The 22,431-nt window shown below is 37.1% G+C and overlaps 1 protein-coding gene across 1 annotated transcript; it reads left to right on the top strand.

Annotated features, from left to right (window-relative positions):
* Positions 1 to 9,562: 9,562 nt before the first annotated feature.
* Positions 9,563 to 21,822, top strand: RPS10 (ribosomal protein S10). Its single transcript, XM_070941497.1, has 7 exons — positions 9,563 to 9,645; positions 10,549 to 10,698; positions 11,969 to 12,140; positions 14,699 to 14,776; positions 15,152 to 15,207; positions 16,281 to 16,361; positions 21,461 to 21,822. The coding sequence occupies exons 2-6, from the start codon at positions 10,549 to 10,551 to the stop codon at positions 16,320 to 16,322; spliced, it is 498 nt and encodes a 165-aa protein (XP_070797598.1). The 5' UTR covers positions 9,563 to 9,645; the 3' UTR covers positions 16,323 to 16,361; positions 21,461 to 21,822.
* Positions 21,823 to 22,431: the final 609 nt, after the last annotated feature.

Genomic DNA, 22,431 nt, shown 5'->3' with positions numbered 1-22,431 from the left:
AGGTTGATATCCCAAGAAATCTGTTAGTCTTTAAGATGTTGGAACTCATTGACTCACTCTCTCTCTCCCCCCCACCTCTCTCTCACATACACAGCTGGCTACTTCTCTGAAAAATGCTTGCAATCCCTCACCAAAATATGGTGGTTTTAAGGAGATAGTAGACATTCCTTTTTTTTTTTTACCATTGTTCACTGACTTCTAAAATATTTTCAGAGAATGCATTAAACATCAATGGTTTTATCTATTCTTTTATGCCTGGATATGTGTGCACATTTTCAACCATTAAATTAGATTGGCAATCACCATATGGGACTACAGAATTAATGCCAAGCTAATCCATGAGAAAATAGAGAAAACAAAGCTATCAGTTGCACAGACACCAATTCACACATTTGTGCTTTTAGCTGGAGCATCAGGAGTTGTCCAGCTGTCTTCATGAAGAGAGATGGACAACTTTAAGGTATGGTTGATCAAAATGTTTACCTTGTCTGGAAAGATGATTTCCTCTATATGTCTCTTGATACCAGAAGAAAAGCAACATATTATGAGATACATAGGCAAGGCACTATAATAAAAATTAGAACTCCATGTGGTTGTAGCAGTTCGTAGAAAAGTTAAGGTTTAGATATGAAGGAAAGCATAAATAGAAGAGAACAGAGTGAAATGTATTCTAGGCATGTGCCAGGCAACTTTATTTGGATTTGATTTACTAATGAAAAAAAAAAGTGTATAATTGTCACAGATTAGCATGGTGCTTTGCAGATGAGATAAGATTGCAATTTCCAGAATTTACAGCCAGATGCATCCACAAACCATCTAGGGAAGAAGATTGAAGATGGCTGCCTGGATTAAAATAAGGATAAACTTTATACCATGAACATTAATTCATTTTCTCTAGACCTGTCCTACAATTGCCACACTTTGGATTGAAATCAGTAGGATAGTTATTAAGATTCAGTCACTATATTTTAAGCATGTATACGTTACTCTTGGCTATTTTCTATATATTTGGAGTCTATCAAGAAATCAAGAGCTCTATTTCAGACATGGGATTAATTAAAAAAATATAATATTGGAAGAGAAGTCTCTGATTTGTAATAATAGATTTTTGTTACTTGTTGTCTGTGAACATTTGAATTATGTGTATATTTTTTGATGAAGAAGCAAGGAAGAAGACTTCCAAGCAATATACAGTAATGCACTTTTGGAGTTGTACTGTTTAATAACATAATGTTTTGATCTCCCCGCTTTTTTATGATTATTAACTTCAAGGATAATTAGGTTGTTAATACTTAGTCATACACGTAGAGTTTTTCTTTTTTTTATTTAATTTGTTTTAATAATATAAAATATGTTTCATAGAATACTAGCAGGTGAAGCAAACAATGAAAACAAATTCAATAACATTGTAAAATTTAACATTTAAGGAATAGTTCTGTTGAACACTAAAACGATTTTACTTTTCTTTACCTTTCTGGATTACAGCATATTATAGTTAAAGGTTCTCTATATGTTTTCAAAAAACTGATATTCAGGATGGAAGAGCTGTTATTATACTGTAGCAAGACTGAGCAGCCTTATTATGTAAAGAACTCCTGGGAAGATTGTCCTGAGGGAGATGGGGGCAAACAATCTAGCAGCTGACCATTTCTTTCTACAGTAATCTGTTTTCAATCCTTTGGGCTTCCACTTCAGAAATAGTTGGCCATATAAAAAGGTATAAAGCTAAATCCAAGAGGATTCAGACTGATGGTGTTGAAGTACTATAAATGGGCCAGAGCTTTAAAGCTATTGAACAGCTGATCTTAGGATAGTGCCAGTAGTCTATTTCCAGAGAGACCGTGAGCAAACCAGAGTGACAGTCAAAATAGTTCTCTAAAGATTGTATCCAAGTATTATACCGATGGAGCTGCAACTCAATAATTATAATGGATTTCTATAAAACATGAAATATATATGCTATATATCCAGTGGTGGGATTCAGCCAGTTCTCATCAGTTCGGGAGAACCAGTTGTTAACTTTCTGAGCAGTTTGGCAAACTGGTTTTTGGAATAAATTATTAGGGCAGGGAACTGGTTGTTAAATTACTTGAATCCCACCACTGTATATATCCACATACATACATATTCATCTATAGTGCCATCAATGGACTATTGCCACTTTGCAGTCCACACACAGCATATTATAACAACTTTGGCTGATGATTACTTCCCAACATGCTACAAAACATGATTCATCCATTAACATTATTCTTAGTCCACAAGTCTCAATATACTTGATGCTGCTCTGTTCACCTGATAGCACCTAATGAATTACCTGCACTTTGATCGTGCTAGGAGGGGAGCACAGAAACTGAAATAGTGAAATTAGAGCCATTTCAAGTAATCTGAGAGTGGAACCGTTCAAAAACAAAAGACTACTTTATGCTACGGAAACCAAAGTGAGATCCTTGTGTGAAGTGGTGCTGCCTCCATACAATATATTTTCCATGAAGCATGAATAAAATAGAGTAATGCAGCATAGTAATAAGAAACAGAATCTTAAAAGTGTAATGATGTTTAGCAATTACCCTGATAGATGATGACAGGCCTAATTCTCCTAAAAAAGCATAGCAGATTGACTTAAAGCATACAAAGCATAAACTACATACAGATGTCCTCTGGACCACCTAGCAAAGCATGAGAACAATTCCAAGACGACATAAAATGGAGATGTCCCTAAAAGGATAAAGAGGATTGCTCAAAACATACCTCTCTAGAGGGGCTGCAGTGACCATTGGATGTTGGCAGAAAAGCAGTATCCCACAGCTGGTCAAGTTGGCAGCAATTTACCTTGCCTGGCTCACTTGTAATCTAGGATGCCAGTTGCCTGGCAAGATTCTTCCTTTTCTTTCTCAGCCTGTAAACGTTGAAAGGAAGGTCACAGCAGATGGGGTGGGGGTGGAGGTGGGGATAAAGATCAACCCAGAGATTAGGGAGGCATTTTTAGCCAACCAATCCCTGACCATGCTCTGAGTAATGACTTGCTGACAGCACAAGGTGAACATATTACTGCAGGGAAAGCAGAAAATAAACTAAAGCATCAGGGGTGTTCTCCTTTTCTTGGGATTTCCTTCATGTTTCATTCCTTTTCCATTGCTACCCTGACCTTTTCTCTGATCTTGGACATGGCCTCCTCACATCTTCTAGCTTGCTCTCTCCTTTTCTCAACTATTTTTACTTTCCTATATCAATCTGACCCACCATCATCCTTTCCTAATCCTAAATCTTTAAGACAAACTGGAAATCATGACTTTCACCCCAGTTTTTGCCTATGGCAGGCTGCTTCATATTAATATTGTGAGTTCCAGATCGTACTGGGATCCCAGGCAGAGAACGGAAGGTTCTCCATCTGCACACCTTGATCCCAATTTTCCTTATCTTCTATGTCCTAGCCTTATTATCATTATTTAAATCTACCAGGCAAAGGTTAAATCTGTCACTAGTTTAGATTATTTGTTTGTGTTCATCTTGCTCAATATTCCCTGATTTATTACTGTTTCTGGTTCATTCTTGTTGATGTGGCATCCTGAGGTCTAATAATAATAGGAAGGTTATCATTGTTTTATATACATATTGTTATTATATATTATTACTATATATATTTTATTAAACAAACAAATGATTAAAATTAAATTAAAACCATTAGATCTTACCCTAACTATTACATTTTTACCTTACCTGACAAGCTAAACAAAACAAATCAATCCTTGAATTTCTCCGTAAAAGGATAATTAGGAGCTCAATGGGATAAATTTGCTTCAATAGATTCCTAATGGCAACTTGGACATTTACTATCTTTCCTCATTCCTAGAAGTATCATGTTTATCCTGGTGTTATAAAGGAGTGGGCCTTGGTAAGCAGTGAAGGGCAGCCAAACACAATGATACCACTGAGGAAGGATTTTATTGCTTGCTTTAAATTTTACATGTTCACTGGTCAACTTTTTCATCTTGTTTTCAGTCCTGTAAAAATAGAACTGTTGCATTCTATTGCTAGGAAATGTAGCTAAAATATAAATTCTACTGTTTAAAATTACGGGGAGAATTTTTTTTTGAAACCAGAACAAATTGACTGAATATTTCTTGGGTTAAGCCAAAGGATTTGTTGGACAGGGATGAGACTGGAGAAGAAGAAAGGTAGGTTTCTATTTAATGAAAGGTAGGAAAAGAATGCACAGGCTGCAAATTCCTTACCCACATTCATTATAGCCAGCTGGTGTTTGAATTTTAATGCTCATTTAAGAAGATGGACATCATTGCAAAAATGCAAAAAAAGATAGGAAGAAGAGACGTCTTTGGCCTATAGCCTATAGCCTATAGCCACAGTTAGATATCTTCCCCCTTCTTTGTCCTGGATAGGAAAAAGTCTTGTCCTTTTAAAAACTAATGGTAGAACTCCAGGAAAACATAACAAGAAGTTTTATTTTGTTTGTTTTTTGCAAGACTTATTTCCCCAAAAAGAAAGGAAGGGCTGAGATCTCTAATAATATGACATTAAACTATGGGGATATAGCAAAAATTTTGGCTTAAAAAAACATTTTATATGCCAGAATTACAGTATAAGTTATAGGAGCTCTATTTCTCTCACTGATCAGATTTATGAGAAGGATGCTGGATGAGGTACCTTCTGTCAGTTTACTAGATTTGAAATTGTATTTTGCTGCTTGTGGTTTGACTTGGATGCAAGAATGTTGCTGAGAAATAAGAAATTTTTAGAAATAGAGGTCACAACCTGAGGTTTGGTTGGCATGAATATTTATGGTATGAGAAAGTTAAAATTAATTTGAATTTCAAAAAATATTTTCATTAGACATGTCATATCTGTATGACAGATATAAAACCAAATTGTGCCCCAAAACAGCTTTATGGATATCAGCTCAAGAAAAATTTAATAGAAAAGAGAATAGCAGACAAAGACAACGTGGCTGAGGTTCTGGGATTATTGGAAAACTAGCAAGGGGAATTTAAAATTAAATCAAAAGAGCAATTAATAGCAGAAGGACATTGTTTTCAGTGGTTTTCTCATTTACAGTTATTAAAAAGGTTCAAAATGGACACAGACTTATGGTATGGAGCAAAGTAAGATAATATGTGAATTATAATTGTGTGTACTGATGATGAACATGTAATTGCCAAAATGTATAAATTTTGTTGAAATTTAAAACAGAGGAAGAACAGGTTAAAGAATACAGGAGAAACTGGACTAAGAATTTTTAGTTAAAAATTAGTTTAAAAGTTAGCCTTTTAAAATTTGTAATACTGTTGGAAGAAATATCCATCTGGTTCAGTTCCAAGCTGGGAGAAAGGCATTGGAAACATGGAGGCTGATTGGGAAGATCGTTTAATAATGAACAGAAGCATTTATGGTTCTGGTGCAGCTGACAAATTGGAGTTGAGTGTGTGTGTGTGTGTGTGTGTGTGTGTGTGTGTGTGTGTGTGTGGAGGGTTATACCTTCTTTGGGCTTTGTATTTGAGCTTCCTGTTCCTGTGCAAGAACATGTCCTTTAATATTCTATTGGCTGTTGCCAGATTCCTATGAGGGTCATACAGAAGTTATAGCTGGCTCTATAGGCAAAAGAAGAAATGCAAATCCTAGGTGTTTGTCTGAGCTAATCTGATCAATCTCTGGCTTATTGTTTTATCAGTTGCAAGTTTTCTGTGACTTTGAAGTTTGGACTGCTCTGAGATGGTGCAATGAAGGGGCTTGTGTTCTGAAAGGCTGTCGGACAATTCCTATTGTGGCTAATGACTTTCATCCTTGGGTTGGATCTTGGGTGAGGGGCTGCTTCTAATCCTATCATTCTGCTTTTGTTAGCTGTCAAACTTTGCTGCAAGCAGTTTTGAAATATCCAGGTTTGAATGGATTTCTGCCTACAGTATTTGCTTTGCTTATGAATAGAGCCATCTAGATAGTTGGTTTCTTCTTTATCTCTTAAGCGCTAGCATCTGCTGTGGGCTATTAAGAAAGACTTGGGGACTGCTTCCTGCCTCTAAAAAACACATTTCTCAATTTCTCATTTAGGAAAATATAATATTCTACCTTTTAGTATTCCTCAAAATATTTCATTCTTCTAGGAGGGGGAGCTTCCCACAACACTTTAGTTTTAATTTTATCTTGTTCTTAACTCTGTTTTATCTTTGTTTTTATTTATGCTTTTATACCACTTTTGATGTCTTTATTCTAAACCACCCAGAGTCACTTAGGTGAGATAGGCAGTATAGAAATGTGACAAATAATAGTAGACAATGTAATATTTATGTTGTAGTTCTTGAGATAGATAGCAAGAAGGCCAATTAACAATACTCACTATTGAATAAGCAGAAATACTTCTGCTTGAGTAAGCAGAAATACTCACTATTAACTCTGAAATCAAAATCTAAAGATCCAGAATGTTTACTTTCTAAAAAACAAGAATGTTCTTAATTAGGACTCATACAGTGATCGGTATCCACAAGATGTCATATGTTTCAGCAGTGAAAGCAAGGAAATGTGGGAGCTGAGGCTCCTAATAGGCAGTAGATCTAATATTGCAGAACAACTCTCCCACAAAAGTCAGAATGCCTAGTCAATCAGGAAAGTAAGCTAGAGTTGTTATCAGAGATGGGAGCCACCAAATCATTTTCAAAGAACACACCGTCCTTCCAACCACTTTTGCCCAGTGAAACTAGCAAGACACAAAACTGTGTAGGGTAACTGAAAGAGATCATATATTTTGTTTCAGAATTGCCTTTCAAGAATTTTCAGGCCATTCCTAGTGAGAAGCGCTAGCATCTAAAATATTATTTTAGGAAGCATGCTGCCCTCCAGTGGTCTTCTTAATGTATGATATTTTATAAAAACTTGCTGCAGAAGGAAGAAAGAAAAATATGGGTAGACCTTGCTTAATGACTGGTTGCTTAGTGTCCTGTGAAAGTTACAATGGACCTCCCCAGAGCTACTTATGATCTGTTTTCAAAGTTCTAATGGCCTCACAAATCCACGATCAGTCACTGCATTTTGAGCACTTGGCAGCTGGCTTGCATTTACAGCTATTTACAGCGTTCCACAGTCACATAATTCTGATTTTTGGCATTTTTGCCAGTTTCTGACATGCATTTCCAATTTCCAGCAAAAAAAAATTCCCTATTGGGGAAATGGATTCATCCAAATACTTAACAATCACAGCATTTGCTTTACAACTTTACAAAAAAAAAGGTTGTAAAATCACCAAATCAATTCTCTTCAGGAAGGGTTTCCACTTTTAGTATAATAGCATAACTTGTTTTTTCAGGAACGATTGTTTGTTCTGCTTTTTCCTTCTCCAAATTAAGTTACCTATTTCTGTTTTGTGTTGGGTCTTCAAGCCAGAGAGAACTGTCTTATTATTGGTGCAGGTTGTCTCCTTAGGGTTTTAACTTCTGTAGATTCATCCAACCATTGGGCTCCTCTTCAAATTTAATTAACCATGGCATGAAGATTACTCACAGTTTTTACATGATGCATCTTCATGATATTGGCTTCCACACATACCCACTCTACTGTTGTACTGTTGTAGCTATCTAGTTTTAAAGTTTGGGTTTCCATCTTTTTCTGAAATAAACCATGCTTTCTGAACAATCTGTGATGATGCCTCATTTAGGAAGTCAGTGGCAACATGATTAAGGACTGGGGATCTCTTATGCTACTGGGTTTTTAGGCTGTTGCAGGCAAACCTCTCACATCCAATCACTGGGTACTGTCCTCCATGATCATGTTGGCTTGGACTGCTGCTAAGATCTGGTTTCCATAACTACTCACATAATACTTGACCAGGCATTACGCAGGATTCTTATATATTTGGGTTTAGTAATCTTTTGAAAGGGGTGCTAGTCTTGATTTACAGAAAAGGCCTGGTGTTAAATTGGGAATGAGATGGCTTCCATTGCTAGCTCTGCTCCTAATGAGCGGAGAACAGATTTTTCACTATTTCTGATGACAAAGGATTTGTACACAGCTGTACTATATACTGATTCTATTATGGGATAGGCTAGTATATTGGATCTGGGTTGCCAAAATATGAATAGATAGAAGTGAGGATTATAATTTATATAACCTTGGGTTTTGCAGCCCAAACCTGGTAACCTTGTATAAGACGAGGGGAATTTCCTCTCCCTCTTTCAGTGTGTGTGCGTGTGCACACGCGCATGTGTGTCAAAAAAGTCAAGACAATGAATGCAAAGATTAAATCAAAGCCCCATCCTTTTGTCTAGCATATACAGATATGCTGGTTGGTGCTTTAATTGCACCATTAGCCATGGTGGCATAGTGGTTGGAATGCAGTATTGTAGGCTAATTCTGCTGACTGCCAGCTGTCAGCAGTTTGGCAGTTCGATTCTCACCGGTTCAAGGTTGAACCGGTGAGAATTCACCAGTTCAGCCTTCCATCCTTTTGAGATCAGTAAAATGAGGACCCAGATTGTTGGGGGCAATATGCTAATTCTGTAAACCACTTAGAGAGGGCTGTAAAATGGTATAGAAGTCTAAGTGCTATTGTTAATACAATTGTCATCTTGATTTCCTGACCTCCCATTTCTCCCACTGTGGATATTGCTATAAGATATTAAAATTCGCAGCCCGCGGGCCAGATGTGTCATGTGGTGGCCCTGCCCCTGCCCAGTTTAGTGAAGGGGAAAAAAGTCCTGATACATCACGTGACGCCGCGAGTTTGACACCCCTGATTTATAGTATTAGATAAAAATTCATGTTGGACATGGGTATGACATTAATTATGTACAATCAAATTGTTCACTTCTTCTCTTTCCTTTCTTCTTTCCCAGCATTATGGATTTCACAAGGGATCAGGTTTTTGCATAATGTATCCAAAATTTGATTATTTGAGTCTGGTCATTTATGTCTCAAGGGAGAACTTTGAAACAATTTATTCTATGACCCTTTGTTTTTCTTGGTTATCTATTATACATGCTCAAATACAAACTAGCCAACCTTATTTTAACCTGAAATATTATGCAGATGCAGATATGGTTTTATTCTAAATAGAACAGTTGATGAGGGCCATGACACAGAGCTCATCCATTGGAAAAAGCCCAAAGCCAATACTATTAAAATTGTTTATGGTCTTCTCAAACCCGTCATGTTTTGAGTTAAGCCCAGGAAATCAAACTGTGTTAACTCAATTTATCAATTATGGCTATATATTTCCTCCAATTGTCAGAAACAATATGTGTCTCACTACCATTGGGTAAGAAATATGGGTAGTCCTGCACAAAGCAACAGTGTACAAAGAAAGAGAAACATGTAATGTAGCAAAATGTACCATTTATGTAAAGCTGGCTATGCACAGCATCAATAGCAAATTCATCCCTCATTGTATATATTACTAGTATTTAAGTAACAAAACAAAGTAAAATAAAATGAGTTTAAACAATTAATCAAAATGAAAGAAAAGATTCTGAAGGATAGCTAATTTCGACGCTCTTGTTAGATAGACGATTACAGTACTAGAAGCTTTGCCGAAAGGCAGTAAACTAGCCAACTCCTTAACTCCAAGGGTCCTTCCGAGGCAGGAAGAGATCGCATTGCGCATGCTCTTTCTTTTCCAGCTTTCGTCCTGAGAGTGCCGCCACGGTAAGGCCTGGCTCTTATTAGTCTATCCTCCGGGCATCGTCCGCATCCTACGTTTGCAGTGTCCGGTACCCCTCCTTGGCGCCCTTGGGCACTCTGTTGTTTATGTTCATTGAACTCGATTTGGCCGGGGAGAATCGAGGCTCGGGAAAGGAAGGTGGAATTGGGATGCGCCGTTTGGAAGGCGGGCAGTTTAGTAATCCAGGCCGTGTCTTCTAAAGAGAGAACGTGGGAACGTTTGTGGGGCTCTAGCAATACATTTCGTTCCCTGCATCGCAACTTCTTTTTTTTTTTTTTTTTGAACAACTGTTCGGTACTGTAGGCCTATCTGCAGTTTGTGTAGTCCTGTTTGCATGGAGGGTTCCCCCCCCCCGAATGGTTAAAAGTTATGAATAAAGATGAAGCCTTCACTAGAGGCCAGCTATAAAGAGAATTGATCCCTATGCAAGTGTATGCTAGAATTTAATAAAAGATGCATGTGAATACAAACTACCAAGCATTTCTAGTTTCATTGAAACTTTCATCCACGTCCCATCCTCTAGTTACTGCTATTTTTGAGAAATAAATATTATGTCTCAGTGTTGGTGATTTGAGATTAATTATATCTCCTTCCGGTTAAAACATGGGACATGATAAGTGTGTGTGTGGGGGTCTTCCTGAGATCACTCCAGTCACAGCAGATTATACTGGCCAGTGGACAAATATAATCATGAGCTAACCTGAGGGGTCTTTTGAAGTTTCTTTAACTTTGTAGTGGTTGGGATACACAAGTGTATAGTTTACTTTTTAGGTTTTTGGCACAGCAATAAACTAATGTATTAACTTGTGTAGTGTTTCTTGACAACTAGTGCTACTTTGAACTGGAAGAGAGACTGCAGTTGACAACAAAATCTATATTTCCCACAGATGTTGATGCCTAAAAAAAATCGCATTGCAATCTATGAACTCCTTTTTAAGGAGGGTGTAATGGTAGCCAAGAAGGATGTCCATATGCCTAAGCATCCAGAACTTGCAGACAAAAATGTGCCCAACCTCCATGTCATGAAAGCAATGCAGGTAAATGCTTATACCTAGTAAGTTAAACTGATCTTTGAATTGCCTTGGTGGCACAATTGGTTAGTTTTCATTAACACTTTTCAATATACTTCTCCAAACCTTTCTGTCCTTGCACACCCCTCGTTTCCACCATGGCCATACAGTGCTACATATATTCTCTTTTGCTCTTTAAACTGTTTTGGAGTAGCTCATAAGTTTCATAATGATAGCCTTTCCATTGCTATCAATTATAATCACTCTGTCTTAATATTTGTTTTGCTGTTTTCATTCTCTTTATGGCCAAACCAATGCAATATATTTATTTTGCACTGCTAATTCACTTTTGTATTGATCATTCATTCAGCACTCATTCATTCTTGATCCTATCTTGTCTTGTTTTACCACACATACATCTTAATTCAATTTATTTATATTTTTTCGGACATACTTAACTAGTTCTTCCTTCTATATAGCAAAGTGGGCACAATTATACTCTTACATGTAGCCATTTTCACTTTTTTGGACAAACATTCCTTGCTGCAGACTATTGCCAACCATTTTTCTGCCAATGCTAGTTCCTTGAAATTTCTCCTATTTTCCTGCTTAAAACATTCTACTAAGTATACAGATTTATCTTTTTGCTCTACATATTGCCATTTATGTATAATTTGAACTTGTTTAATTTTCCAGGTCAGACACATCTATTGTGTTCTTCAATATATTTAGGCCTTCTTGCATTGTATAGTCTACCTTGGCTGGGTTTTCAGCCACCAGTATAGCATTGTTTGTGTACGAAGGTATGCATAAGTTCATGTCCTCAACCATCCTCCAGTAAATACCCATGGATACCTATCATTGCCACAGGCATTTAGTCTAAATCTTTCATTTTAAGAAAGAAAAATTAATAATCGGGCATTGCTTTTATATTTAAGTAGCCTTGTAGAAATAATTCCAGGAAGTACAATGCTGTCTTAATCTTCCATGGCAAACTGATCATGAGAAAACTTTTGAAGTAGGATTTTAAAAATGCAAACATTATACTCTTTTCTGTTGTTAGCTCTGGTTGGGATTAAGAGCAGACCTTAGGTTTGAAAAAGTTGCACTTCGTGAAGTAGCAGTATTTTTCTAATTCTTAAATATAGAGAGAAGAAAGAACAGTATTACCTGTTTATAATTTTACAGGATGTATAGAAGCATAATTGAACAGTTCAGGACAGAAATCTTGTTGGCTTTAATTATGTCTTTAAAACATCATTCTTTTCTGTAACAAATAATTGGTGTGTCTCCCTAGTCCCTGAAATCTCGTGGCTATGTGAAGGAACAGTTTGCCTGGAGGCATTTTTATTGGTATTTGACCAATGAGGGCATCCAGTACCTGCGGGATTATCTCCACCTTCCACCTGAAATTGTGCCTGCCACTTTGCGCCGTAGCCGTCCTGAAACAGGCAGGCCCAGGCCCAAAGGTGAGTTTTGCTTTGGAAATTTAGAATTTCACTTTGATAAGTTTTGATTTATTAGTGAAATTTTGATTGCTTTTCTGGATTTGGTATTTATTGACATGAAAAATATTTTGGAAGGGTTCTTTAATTTTACTTAACTATGCATGTTCAAAGCATATAATAACAAATCATTAATTTAAAATATTCTTTAATGCATTAAGTTGTAAAATAGTTGACAAAAATTTAAATGATCCTTGAGATCTATTTCTAAAACAAAATACTAAGTGCTTACACTACACATTCAGTAAAGAGAGTATGATACCATAAGAAAGCAGGGAGGTTATAAGTGTATTGGATTTATGCATTTCTGTACAATTTCATGCAATGTTGTCCCCCCCCACTTTACCCCCCCACACAATTTTTTTAATGAACCTTTTGCAGGAACCAATTGCAGTTGCTACATGAGGACTACCTGTAGTCTCAAACTTGTTGATGTTGATCATAGTGCTAATCTTTGCTTTAGAAAGAAAGTAGCACATGTTTATTGCACTAGTATAATGCTCTCTTGTCAAGATTGTTTCTAGTTTTGATTATGTTCACATACATTGACACCGGTGGCTTGTATTCGGTGGCTCTTAATTTTATTGAAATTAGTTCATTAGGGAAATATACTAAAATTCACTTTCTCAGAGAATTGTCCATGATCATTAATTCTAACAACATACATAAACAGTATTTTTTAAAATGTAAAATATGTGTATATCAGTGATACTTAGTATTCAATTAAAGTTTTAGGGCAGGTAGCTAAGTGTTTGTCTATCCTATTTCAATTGTGTACTGCTTCAGTTTCAAAAGACTCATGAACTATTAACAATTGTGAACAGAGTACAGTGCCTATAATTTTTTTCCAGGTTTTTGTATTATAGCCACTTGTTTTAAGTAATCTCGCTTTCAACTGAATTATAGCTCTAGAATGGGTTAGGTTGCTAGGTGAAATGAAAGTAGTTCTATCTCTTGTTGTAAAGAAATAATTTAAATTGAAAAGGGGATTTTGTTATTGTGTCTGTGACAGTAAAAATACATGATTATGAAATGGGCAGTAGTTTTCATTGACTTGTTAAAAGTTAATAGTTATAAAAAGTGACAAATTTGAAATCATTCACTTTTCAATTAGAAACGAGATACGCTTTACTTCAGATTTGAAGCCCCAAAAATGTCTTGGAATGACATTTGCCCTGTGCATCTATGGCACCTCTTGGAAGGAAGCTGTATCTTCCGAGGTTTATGATTAGCCTATCCCAGGAAGATACACTATTGAATTAAGAAGATACTGATAGTGTGCCACAAGCTGTTTCAGAATTCATATGAATGTACCTTAATTGAATATGTATTTTCCTACTGTGTTAACCCAGGAATGATACCACTTTTTTAAGGAAGTATTGCTGGGTGGCGTGCATGCCTATTCCCACCCTGAAGCACTTTTGGACTTTGTATTTGAAGTATAGATAGTCCTCGACTTATGACCCCAATATTTCTGTTGCTAAGTAAGACATTTGTTAAGTGAATTTTGCCCCTTTTTACAACCTTTCTTGCCACCATTGTTAAGTGAATCACTGTAGTTGTTAAGTTAGTAATACAGTTGTTAAGTGAATCTTCCCCAGTAACTTTGCTTGTCAGAAGGTTGCAAAAGGTGATCACATGACCCTGGGACACTACAACCATTATAAATATGAGTCACTCCAAATTTTGGTCATGTGGCCATGGGATTGCTGCAATAGTCAATAAAGTGTGAAAAATGGGCATGCCATCTCTTTTTGGTGCCGTTGTAACTTTCAGTGGTCACTAAATGAACTGTTGTAAATCGAGATCTGCCTGTACAGCACTTCGCTATTGAAGATAGAATTTTGGTCCTGATGGGACATGGTGACTAATTCAGTTAATCCTGTTTGCAATGTTTAGGTACCGGCATATGATTGTATTAATTAGATTTGGATGTATTTCTCATTTAATTCAGAGTGAACTATAGATACAGTTTGAATTTATTACTATAGGTGGCATTATGATGGATAATTTATCCAATTAGATTGACAGGATTGGCTTTTAGAATGCTGAATCACAGTGGATGGGCAGTATAGGAGAAAGCTGAAATGAATAGGTTTTGGCAACTTAAAATAATAATCAACAAGGTTGATGTGAGGAGAAAAAAACTGCCTAGAATCATTATATTTGCACTTGGTTCCAGTGAATCATAAATATATCTTTTCTATGGAAGATGTAGATAAAATATTTGCATCTAACTCTGATTAATTTGGCTTTTACCAAACAATTGATATTATCAAATCTTTTTAAATCTATTTATTTGCAAAAGTAATGAATCTGGTGTCATTGTAAATACTAGCTGAATATTAATTCAACCAACCCCCCACCCAAGCAGGAAGACCCTACACCATTTCTGGACTGCCATTTGCTTGGGCAGGGGTTGGACTAGATGACCTACAAGGTCCCTTCCAACTCTATTAATCTGATTCTGATAATTTTGCACCTTCAGACTAAACTGAGAGGTTTCATTTTTATTTTTTTAGGTTTAGAGGGTGAACGTCCTGCTCGTCTTACACGAGGAGAAGCTGATAGGGATACCTATAGAAGAAGCGCAGCTCCTCGTAAGTATTAACTTTATTGCTGAACTGAAGAGTTAACTAGCTTTTGCCATTGTTCTCATGTTCTGTAGCACTGGCCATGAACTTTTGCAAAAGGAAGAATTGTCCTTTCAGTTCTGTTGTGCTTTGGAAATACTTTGAGCTTAGAAGGACAGTGTTATTGTGGAAAACAGTTTTCAGCCAAGCTTTGTTCTTAACAAACAGGGAAAGGAATGCTTGCTAGGGTAAGAACATGCACTGACTTCAGCAATAAAATTGCATAACTGACTATAAGTTGTACCTGGACTTCTAGTATCCTAATAAATTTTAGGCACATCTACATGCAATAGAAATCTTCATATATGGGATTCTTACCTTAATTTTTTTTTTTGCTATCAGCTGGTGCAGACAAAAAGGCAGAAGCTGGTGCCGGGTCAGCTACTGAATTTCAATTTGTAAGTATGACGTATTTTACTGTGTTTAATGCATGCTAAAAATATGCTGCAGTTTAAATATAAAAGTGAAAGAACAGCATGCCACGATGACTAGGTAATGCAAAATCCCATCAAGCATTAATCATGAGAATGTAGTTGTGTTCATCTTTGTAGAGGAAACATCTCATAGTATGAAAAATGTTACTGTTTGGTTTAATAGAATTTAGATTACCATCTGTACAAGTAGAAATGTATAGATCCAAATATTAATTGCCAGTAAGTGTAAAATACTGTTTATGAGTGTCTTGCTTGTTTCAGCAGTAATAATGTGGTACACCTAGGGAGCTTCATTCATCATACAAATAATGGCAACTAAATAGAGAAAATATTTACTAATAAAGAATTGCTTCTTTTTTATTTTTGAGCTTTGGTTCTCTTTAATTGCCTTCTTTTCCCAAGCATAATATGAGGGCTACACAGCTTGGCTGTCTCAGGAATTCTGGGAGTTGAAGTCCACAGGTTGTAAAAGGGCCAGAGTTGCCCACCCCTGATTTAGCCAGTTATTGACCAGGTTGCACCATGACCTTATCTTTTGCTCCTGTCCTTTAGTTTTTCTACTTGGGGTATTAACTTAAGAATCTTTTTGTCCAAATGCCCTATATGGGGAACCTTTTTGGCACTGAGTGCCAAAATGGGAGCATGCGTGCGCTGGAAACCAAAAGAGCAGCTCCCTGGCGCACACGTGTATGCTGGGAACAGGAAGCTCAGCTTCCTGGTGCACGCATGCATGCCAGGGAACTGCTATTCTGGTTTCCGGCACTCCTGCATGCGCGAAGACCAGCTGGCTGGCTTGCATGTGTGCACCAGAACCCGGAAGAGCAACGGGTGACAGCTGGCATGCCCAGAAAGATGGCTCTGCATGCCACTTCCAGCATGCATGCCATAGATTCGCCATCGCTGCCCTATAGCTTGAATGATGGCATCACTACCGTACTTTAATGTTCCTACTTTATTTATTTTTAAGTTCTGTCTTTTTCTTTGACTCATGAGGTAATTGTGGAACAAACTTGCAATGTTTTCTTTTTAATTTACAGAGAGGTGGATTTGGACGTGGTCGTGGTCAGCCCCCTCAGTAGAAAACTTGCTGTTATTTGCATCTTGTGTATAATAAAAAGGTGAAAAAAAAAATCACTGAATACTTGAATCATTTCATGAACATGCTGAAATGGTGATGCATTTGTAAGCTGCAAGGTTCTAATTCTTGTTTTCATATGTGGAAGTTATATCCCAAAAGTGGATTTACAGGGAATCTTGGCTGTTTTAAAGGTACATTCCAAATTTTCATGGGTTCAAAGATCTCCAATTTGATTGAAGACTTTGTAGGAGCCACTATTTCTCGATCTTCCTATCCTAGCCATATAGCACCAGCCTCATGTCCTGATATTGTCATTCTCTTTGTTGAAATATATGGTGTACAAATTAACAAATTCTGTGTATAGGTTATTCTGATCCTGAATGTGGGTTTCCTTGGCTCATATCATTGGGGTATTGGTTTATGTTATTGTTACAGTATGTTGCAGAATCTTTAATCCCGTGATGAAAGATGGCTCACATAAAGGTTGGTCTCACCTAGGTTTATTCTCAGAACAGCAACCAGGGTGAAGTGAGATGGGCTTAAGAAAATGTGTGATTAGTCTAAAGTATCCAGTTAGCTCTATAGTTAAGTGAGGGTGTCAAATCCTGAAGCCTGGGGTTTGCCATACCGGGGCGGGACAGAGCATTGGTGATGGGGGTGTTGGAGAGCTGGAAACTGCAGTGATGGAGCACTGGTGATGGGTGCAGGAGAGGCTGTGGCGGCGGCCTGCAAACGACTGCTGGGGACCAGCTGGTTGATGGAGGGCGAGCCGGGGATCAGCTGTGTAGCTGGTAGGCATGGTGACGCGAGGCAAGCAGCCTGCCAGGATTTGGAGCTCCTGGCGATGACCAGCTGTTCCGGGTCAAGGAACATCTGGGGAGCATCCCCTCCGGCCAGGCCAATGTATAGCTGACAACGGGGTGAGGCCAGCGCCGGCGGAAGGGCATGGCTCGCCTAAATAAAACACTGGGAGGCAGAAGCTCATAGTCCTGACTTTGCATCTTTGCATTTTGCTGTTTTGCTGCTGCTAGAACTCATTGTGTGCCAGAGTCCAGCTAAATAAAGCTAGTTAGCCTCCAAGTGAGTGGCGTGTTAATACTGGTATAGGACCTTTAAGAGAGGGTTTAAACCTGATCCCAGTCCCAAAATTGAATAACTACACATTTTCCTGGTTCTAGCATGGAACATTGGGGAACTATCTGACATGCAGTTCTAGCCATTAATCATTATAGCTATCCATTCATTCATTCATTCATTCATTCATTCATTCATTCATTCATTCATTCATTCATATTTCTATGCCGCCCACTCCAAGGACTCTGGGCAGCTTACACCAAAGACAGTATACTAAATAGCATATTGCCCCCAACAATCTGGGTCCTCATTTTACCCACCTCGGAAGGATGGAAGGCTGAATCAACCTTGAGCCGGTGAGATTTGATCTGCTGATCTGAACTAGCAGTCAGCTGAAGTAGCTGCAGTACTGCGCTCTAACCACTGTGCCACCTCGATTCTGTTGAGCCGAATCATAGCTCACTATTCGTTTTATCAGTAGACTGTTGAAAAATTTCTGCCTAGTGTTCAATAATAATGTTAATATTGGAATTTATATATATGTTGTGCTTAATGGCTTCTTATGTCCAGATGAAGCATGTGGCTGGATTTAGTCTCTTGGAAGTGATCTGGAGATTTAGGAAACCCTAATCTTGAATTTATTTTTAATAACTTGATAGGATCTTAACGAAAATCCCACTCTCAACATTATTGTGTTACATATGGTGATTTGGCCTTAGCTTGTGGAATGTGTAGGTTGAAAACCAAAAATTTATTTACTAGCTATCAGGTGACTTATTGTGGAGAACCAAATACCTCTATATGCAAAATACTGCTGATACTAAAAAGGTCCTGAAATACTCAGTAATCTCTTGCTCACCAGCAATAATTTCAAATGACAACATTCAAATGTAGTCAATTTTGAATTCAATTTCACCAGTCTATTTTGACTTTAAAAATTGTATCCTATATAAAAATAAATCCATAATAGAGTTAATAATTTGCTGATATTTAAGGGACATTCTTGTATAATTTTAGATAAAGATATAGCCTATTAAATACATTATTGGAGTTCAGGTGAAGATTGATAAAGCATCAACAGTTTTAGAAATATCCCATGTAGATTATTCATTATTTTTTTTACAGAATAGTTGTGATGTCCTTTGCTAATTAATGCACTTATTCATGTTATACATTTTAGTCAACACTAGAATAAGATAAATGGCATTTATTTATTTTTATTTGAAAAATGAAAATAAAGGTTCCAGGCTTGATACAAAATGAACAATAAAAGTAAACGGGACATAATCAGAAATATATATTAAATGGGTTTGTGTGTGTATTGAAGCAAATTTGAATTTGTCTTGCAGATTTTTTCAGAGCTTGGTGTTAATTGTTTGGCCTAATAATTTTTACTTTTCTATATATAGGTAGTCCTCAACTTACAACAGTTCATTTAGTAACTGTTCAGTTACAACATTACTGAAAAAAGTGACATGACCGTTCTTCACACGACCATTGCAGTATCCCCATGGTCACATGATCAAAATTCAGATGCTTGGCAATTGACTCCTATTTATGATGGTTGCAGTGTCCAGGGGTCATGTGATCACCTTTTGCAACCTTACAAGCAAAGTCAATGGGGAACCTAGATTCACTTAACAACTGTGTTACTAACTTACCAACTGCAGTGAGTGACTTAACAACTGTGTCGAGAAAAGTCGTACAATGGGGCAAAACACACTTAACAAATGCTTCACTTAGCAACAGAAATTTTGGGTCTAATTGTGGTCGTAAATTGAAGACTACCTGTATTACTGGGAAATAGAGATGGGAACCAACCTAAAGTTCCTTTGTGAAATATTTCTTCAAAATCATTCCGTCAAAAGCAATTGTTGTTACCAAAAAATAGTAATACACTCCATTTGGTTTCTATTAGTTGCTATTTCTGACTGAAGGAATTCCCAGATATTCCAAACAATTAGCAAATCCAATCTCAGCTTCATAATTTTATTAGTCAGTACATTAATTAATCATTCATGTGAGATAGGCTGAGCTGAGTGAGCCAGTTTGGTGTGGTTAAGATGTTAGGCTAAAAACTGGGAAACTTCTAGTTCTGTCTTGGACATGAAGCCAGTTGGGTGACCTTGGGACACACTGCAGGGACTGGCTACGTAGGCAGTTGCCAAGAATCAATGCTGACTGATGGCACAGCAAAAAAAAGCTGAGCTGAGTGCAACTCAGAGTCATCCAATGAATTTCAGTGGTTGACGAGGAAGCTTAAACTTGAATCTCCTCATTGCTGTACCTTTACTTTTAAGCAGCACTGCATCGGCTTTTAGTTTACAAGTTATTTTATAAATTTGAGTCACTGGAGAGATCATTATAGGATTTCTTTGGCTTCTGGAGAAATGTCATGTCATGAGCATACACACCAAAAAGCTGGATGCTGAATAAGTTCCTGGGATTGATCTTAACCTAAAAATAACTGCTGAATGCTTATAATCTATATGCTACTAAAACTCATCATGACCTTTGAGTGAAACAGTGCATCATAGGGCAACAACTTTTGAACCAAGGTACCCCAAATAGGATAAATTACAGTATAGTATGCCTCCAAATCTGGGACCTATGATTCCCAAGAGAATGAAATTTGGGGAAGTTGTGACTGCTTCAGTACTACTGGCTGCTACTGCAGTCACATGATCTTCATTTTCAATTTTCCAGCCAGTCTTGCAATCCATCGTTCCTTCCCCCATCCAGCAGCAACCACTTAACCTGTTTGCTGGGAAGGGATATTTCTGATGCTCCCTGCCAGATTCCCACAAGGAAACAAGATGGGGAAGCTAGCAGGAAGTCAAAAATTGCTCTTGCTCCCACTCCTTTGTCCTCCCTCCCATTCTGGTTGTGTGTCTAGGTAAAGAAATACAGGTAGTCCTCAACTTACAACAGTTCATTTAGTGACAGTTCGAAGTTACAACAGCACTGAAAAAAATGACTTATGGTAATTTTTCATACTTATGGCCATAGCAGCATCCCCATGGTCATGTGATTTACACTGGATACTTAACAATTGACTCGTATGACAATTGCAGTGCCCTGGGGTCATGTGATCTCCTTTTGCGACCTTCTGACAAAGTCAACAGGAGAGCCAGATTCACTTAACAATTGTGTTACTAATTTAAGAACAGTGATTCACTTAACAACTGTAGTGAGAAAAGTCATAAAATGGAGCAAAACTCAACAAATTTCTCACTAAACAACATAAATTTTGGGCTCAATTGTGGTTGTAAGTTAAGGACTACCTGTACTTCTGTGACTCAACAGGGCATGGGTTGTCTAATGTCTTTTGCAACTTAACCACTTTTTGTTCTAATCATTATGTGATTATGGATGGCTAAATAATAAGATTGCATGTTATATCAGAATATGGTATCACATAAAGCATGCATTGCCTAGTGACAAAACATGATGTTGTCTTGAGTGGGAGTTACAAGTATTGCAAAACCTGACAGCATTCTTCTAACAAGTTTAATTTAGTACAGGTAGTCCTCAACTTACAACCATAATTGGGGCCAGAATTTTTGTTCCAAAACAAGGTGGTGGTGAAGTAAGTCACACCCTATTTTATAACCTTTTGTTGTTGTTTTTGTTGTTAAGTGAATTACTGCAGCTGTTAAGTGAATCATATGGTTAAGTGAATCCAGCTTCCTTCATCGACTTCGCTTGTTGAAAGCTGGCTGGGAAGGTCACAAACGGTGATTACATGGCCCCGGGAAGCTGCAATCATTGTAAATACATGCCTGTCTCCAAGGGCTCCAATTTTGGCCATGTGGCCATGGGGATGCTGCTATGGTCGTGTGATTATTGATAGTAAGTCACTTTTTTCAGTGCCATTGTAACTTTGAACAGCCACTAAACAAACAGTTGTAAATCAAAAACTACAACTGTGATAGCAAGTTTTAGACAATTATTCAATTACAGCTAGTCCTAATTTAATGATTACAATTGAGATCTTCAACATAGTTGTTAGAGGAAGCAGCCATGACTATTATGTTCTTATTTCAGCTTTCTTTTGCTTTACAGACCTGCAAAAATAGTAAATGCAAGGATTGGTTGTTAAGTGACTTTTTCATCATTTACATGACTGAATGGTGGCTAAATGCAGTGCTAAAGGAGAGCTACCTGTATATATTAACTACCTGAATACTACCTGTATTCAGATACAGTATCAGCATTTGTCTGTTTTCTAATATAATTGCTAACAGGTAAGTTTTGGACAGATGGAGTTATCCTTCGATGATACATTGATTTCATTGGGCTATTTAAGTATATTAATGAATCTTTCTAATGTTAAAACAACAGCTCTATTTTTAATAGTATTAGTGAATGTTTTTATTCATTTATTTAGTGATTCCAATAAAAAATGTTTTTTTTTCCTATTCAAATGGAATACGCTTAGTCACAAAGAATTGGCTATCAATTCTGTATCTTCAAGTAAAGCTCCATTATTATAGTTTTGCCCGTATGTGGTTATCTCTGTTTCCTCCTAAATAATATACAGCACTGGAAATATCCTGTTAATTTTGAAAGAGAATCTCAATCTGTACAATCCATTTAGAAAATGATGATCCTTCAGTCTTGTCTGGACATCTAGGTAGAAATCAGCTAGAGATGCAATTCACAGCTAGCAATCATGGGTAACAAGCAATATCCTGATCATATTGCTAGCAGTTCCCAGAATAATTCATTTCCAGCAGCACATTTTTCTCAATTGAAGATGTAATTGGAAGTCAGAGGCCACCAAGAGAGAAACTGAATTTTTACCCTTCCATGCCCCATTTTAAATAATTTATACACTTTTGAGGTTGAATTTTTGCATTTTGGATAGATTATGGTATTTTCAAGAATGAAAATGGAAGTTTTAAATCTCAGAAATTTCCTATTCCTATCCCACTTTAAAACCTTGAAAGAGATAACTTCCCATATTACTTGTAATCAAAGAAAGGGGCGAATTACTTACCCCTATATTAATGAAATATAACCTGAGTATATTT

The sequence above is a fragment of the Pituophis catenifer genome, unplaced genomic scaffold, assembly GCF_029215685.1.
Source record: "Pituophis catenifer annectens isolate HBS135680 unplaced genomic scaffold, rPitCat1.0.hap2 SCAF_3, whole genome shotgun sequence".
Lineage (NCBI taxonomy): Eukaryota > Metazoa > Chordata > Lepidosauria > Squamata > Colubridae > Pituophis > Pituophis catenifer.
The sequence above is the reverse complement of the archived record's forward strand: the minus strand, read 5'-3'. Positions and strand labels throughout refer to the sequence as shown.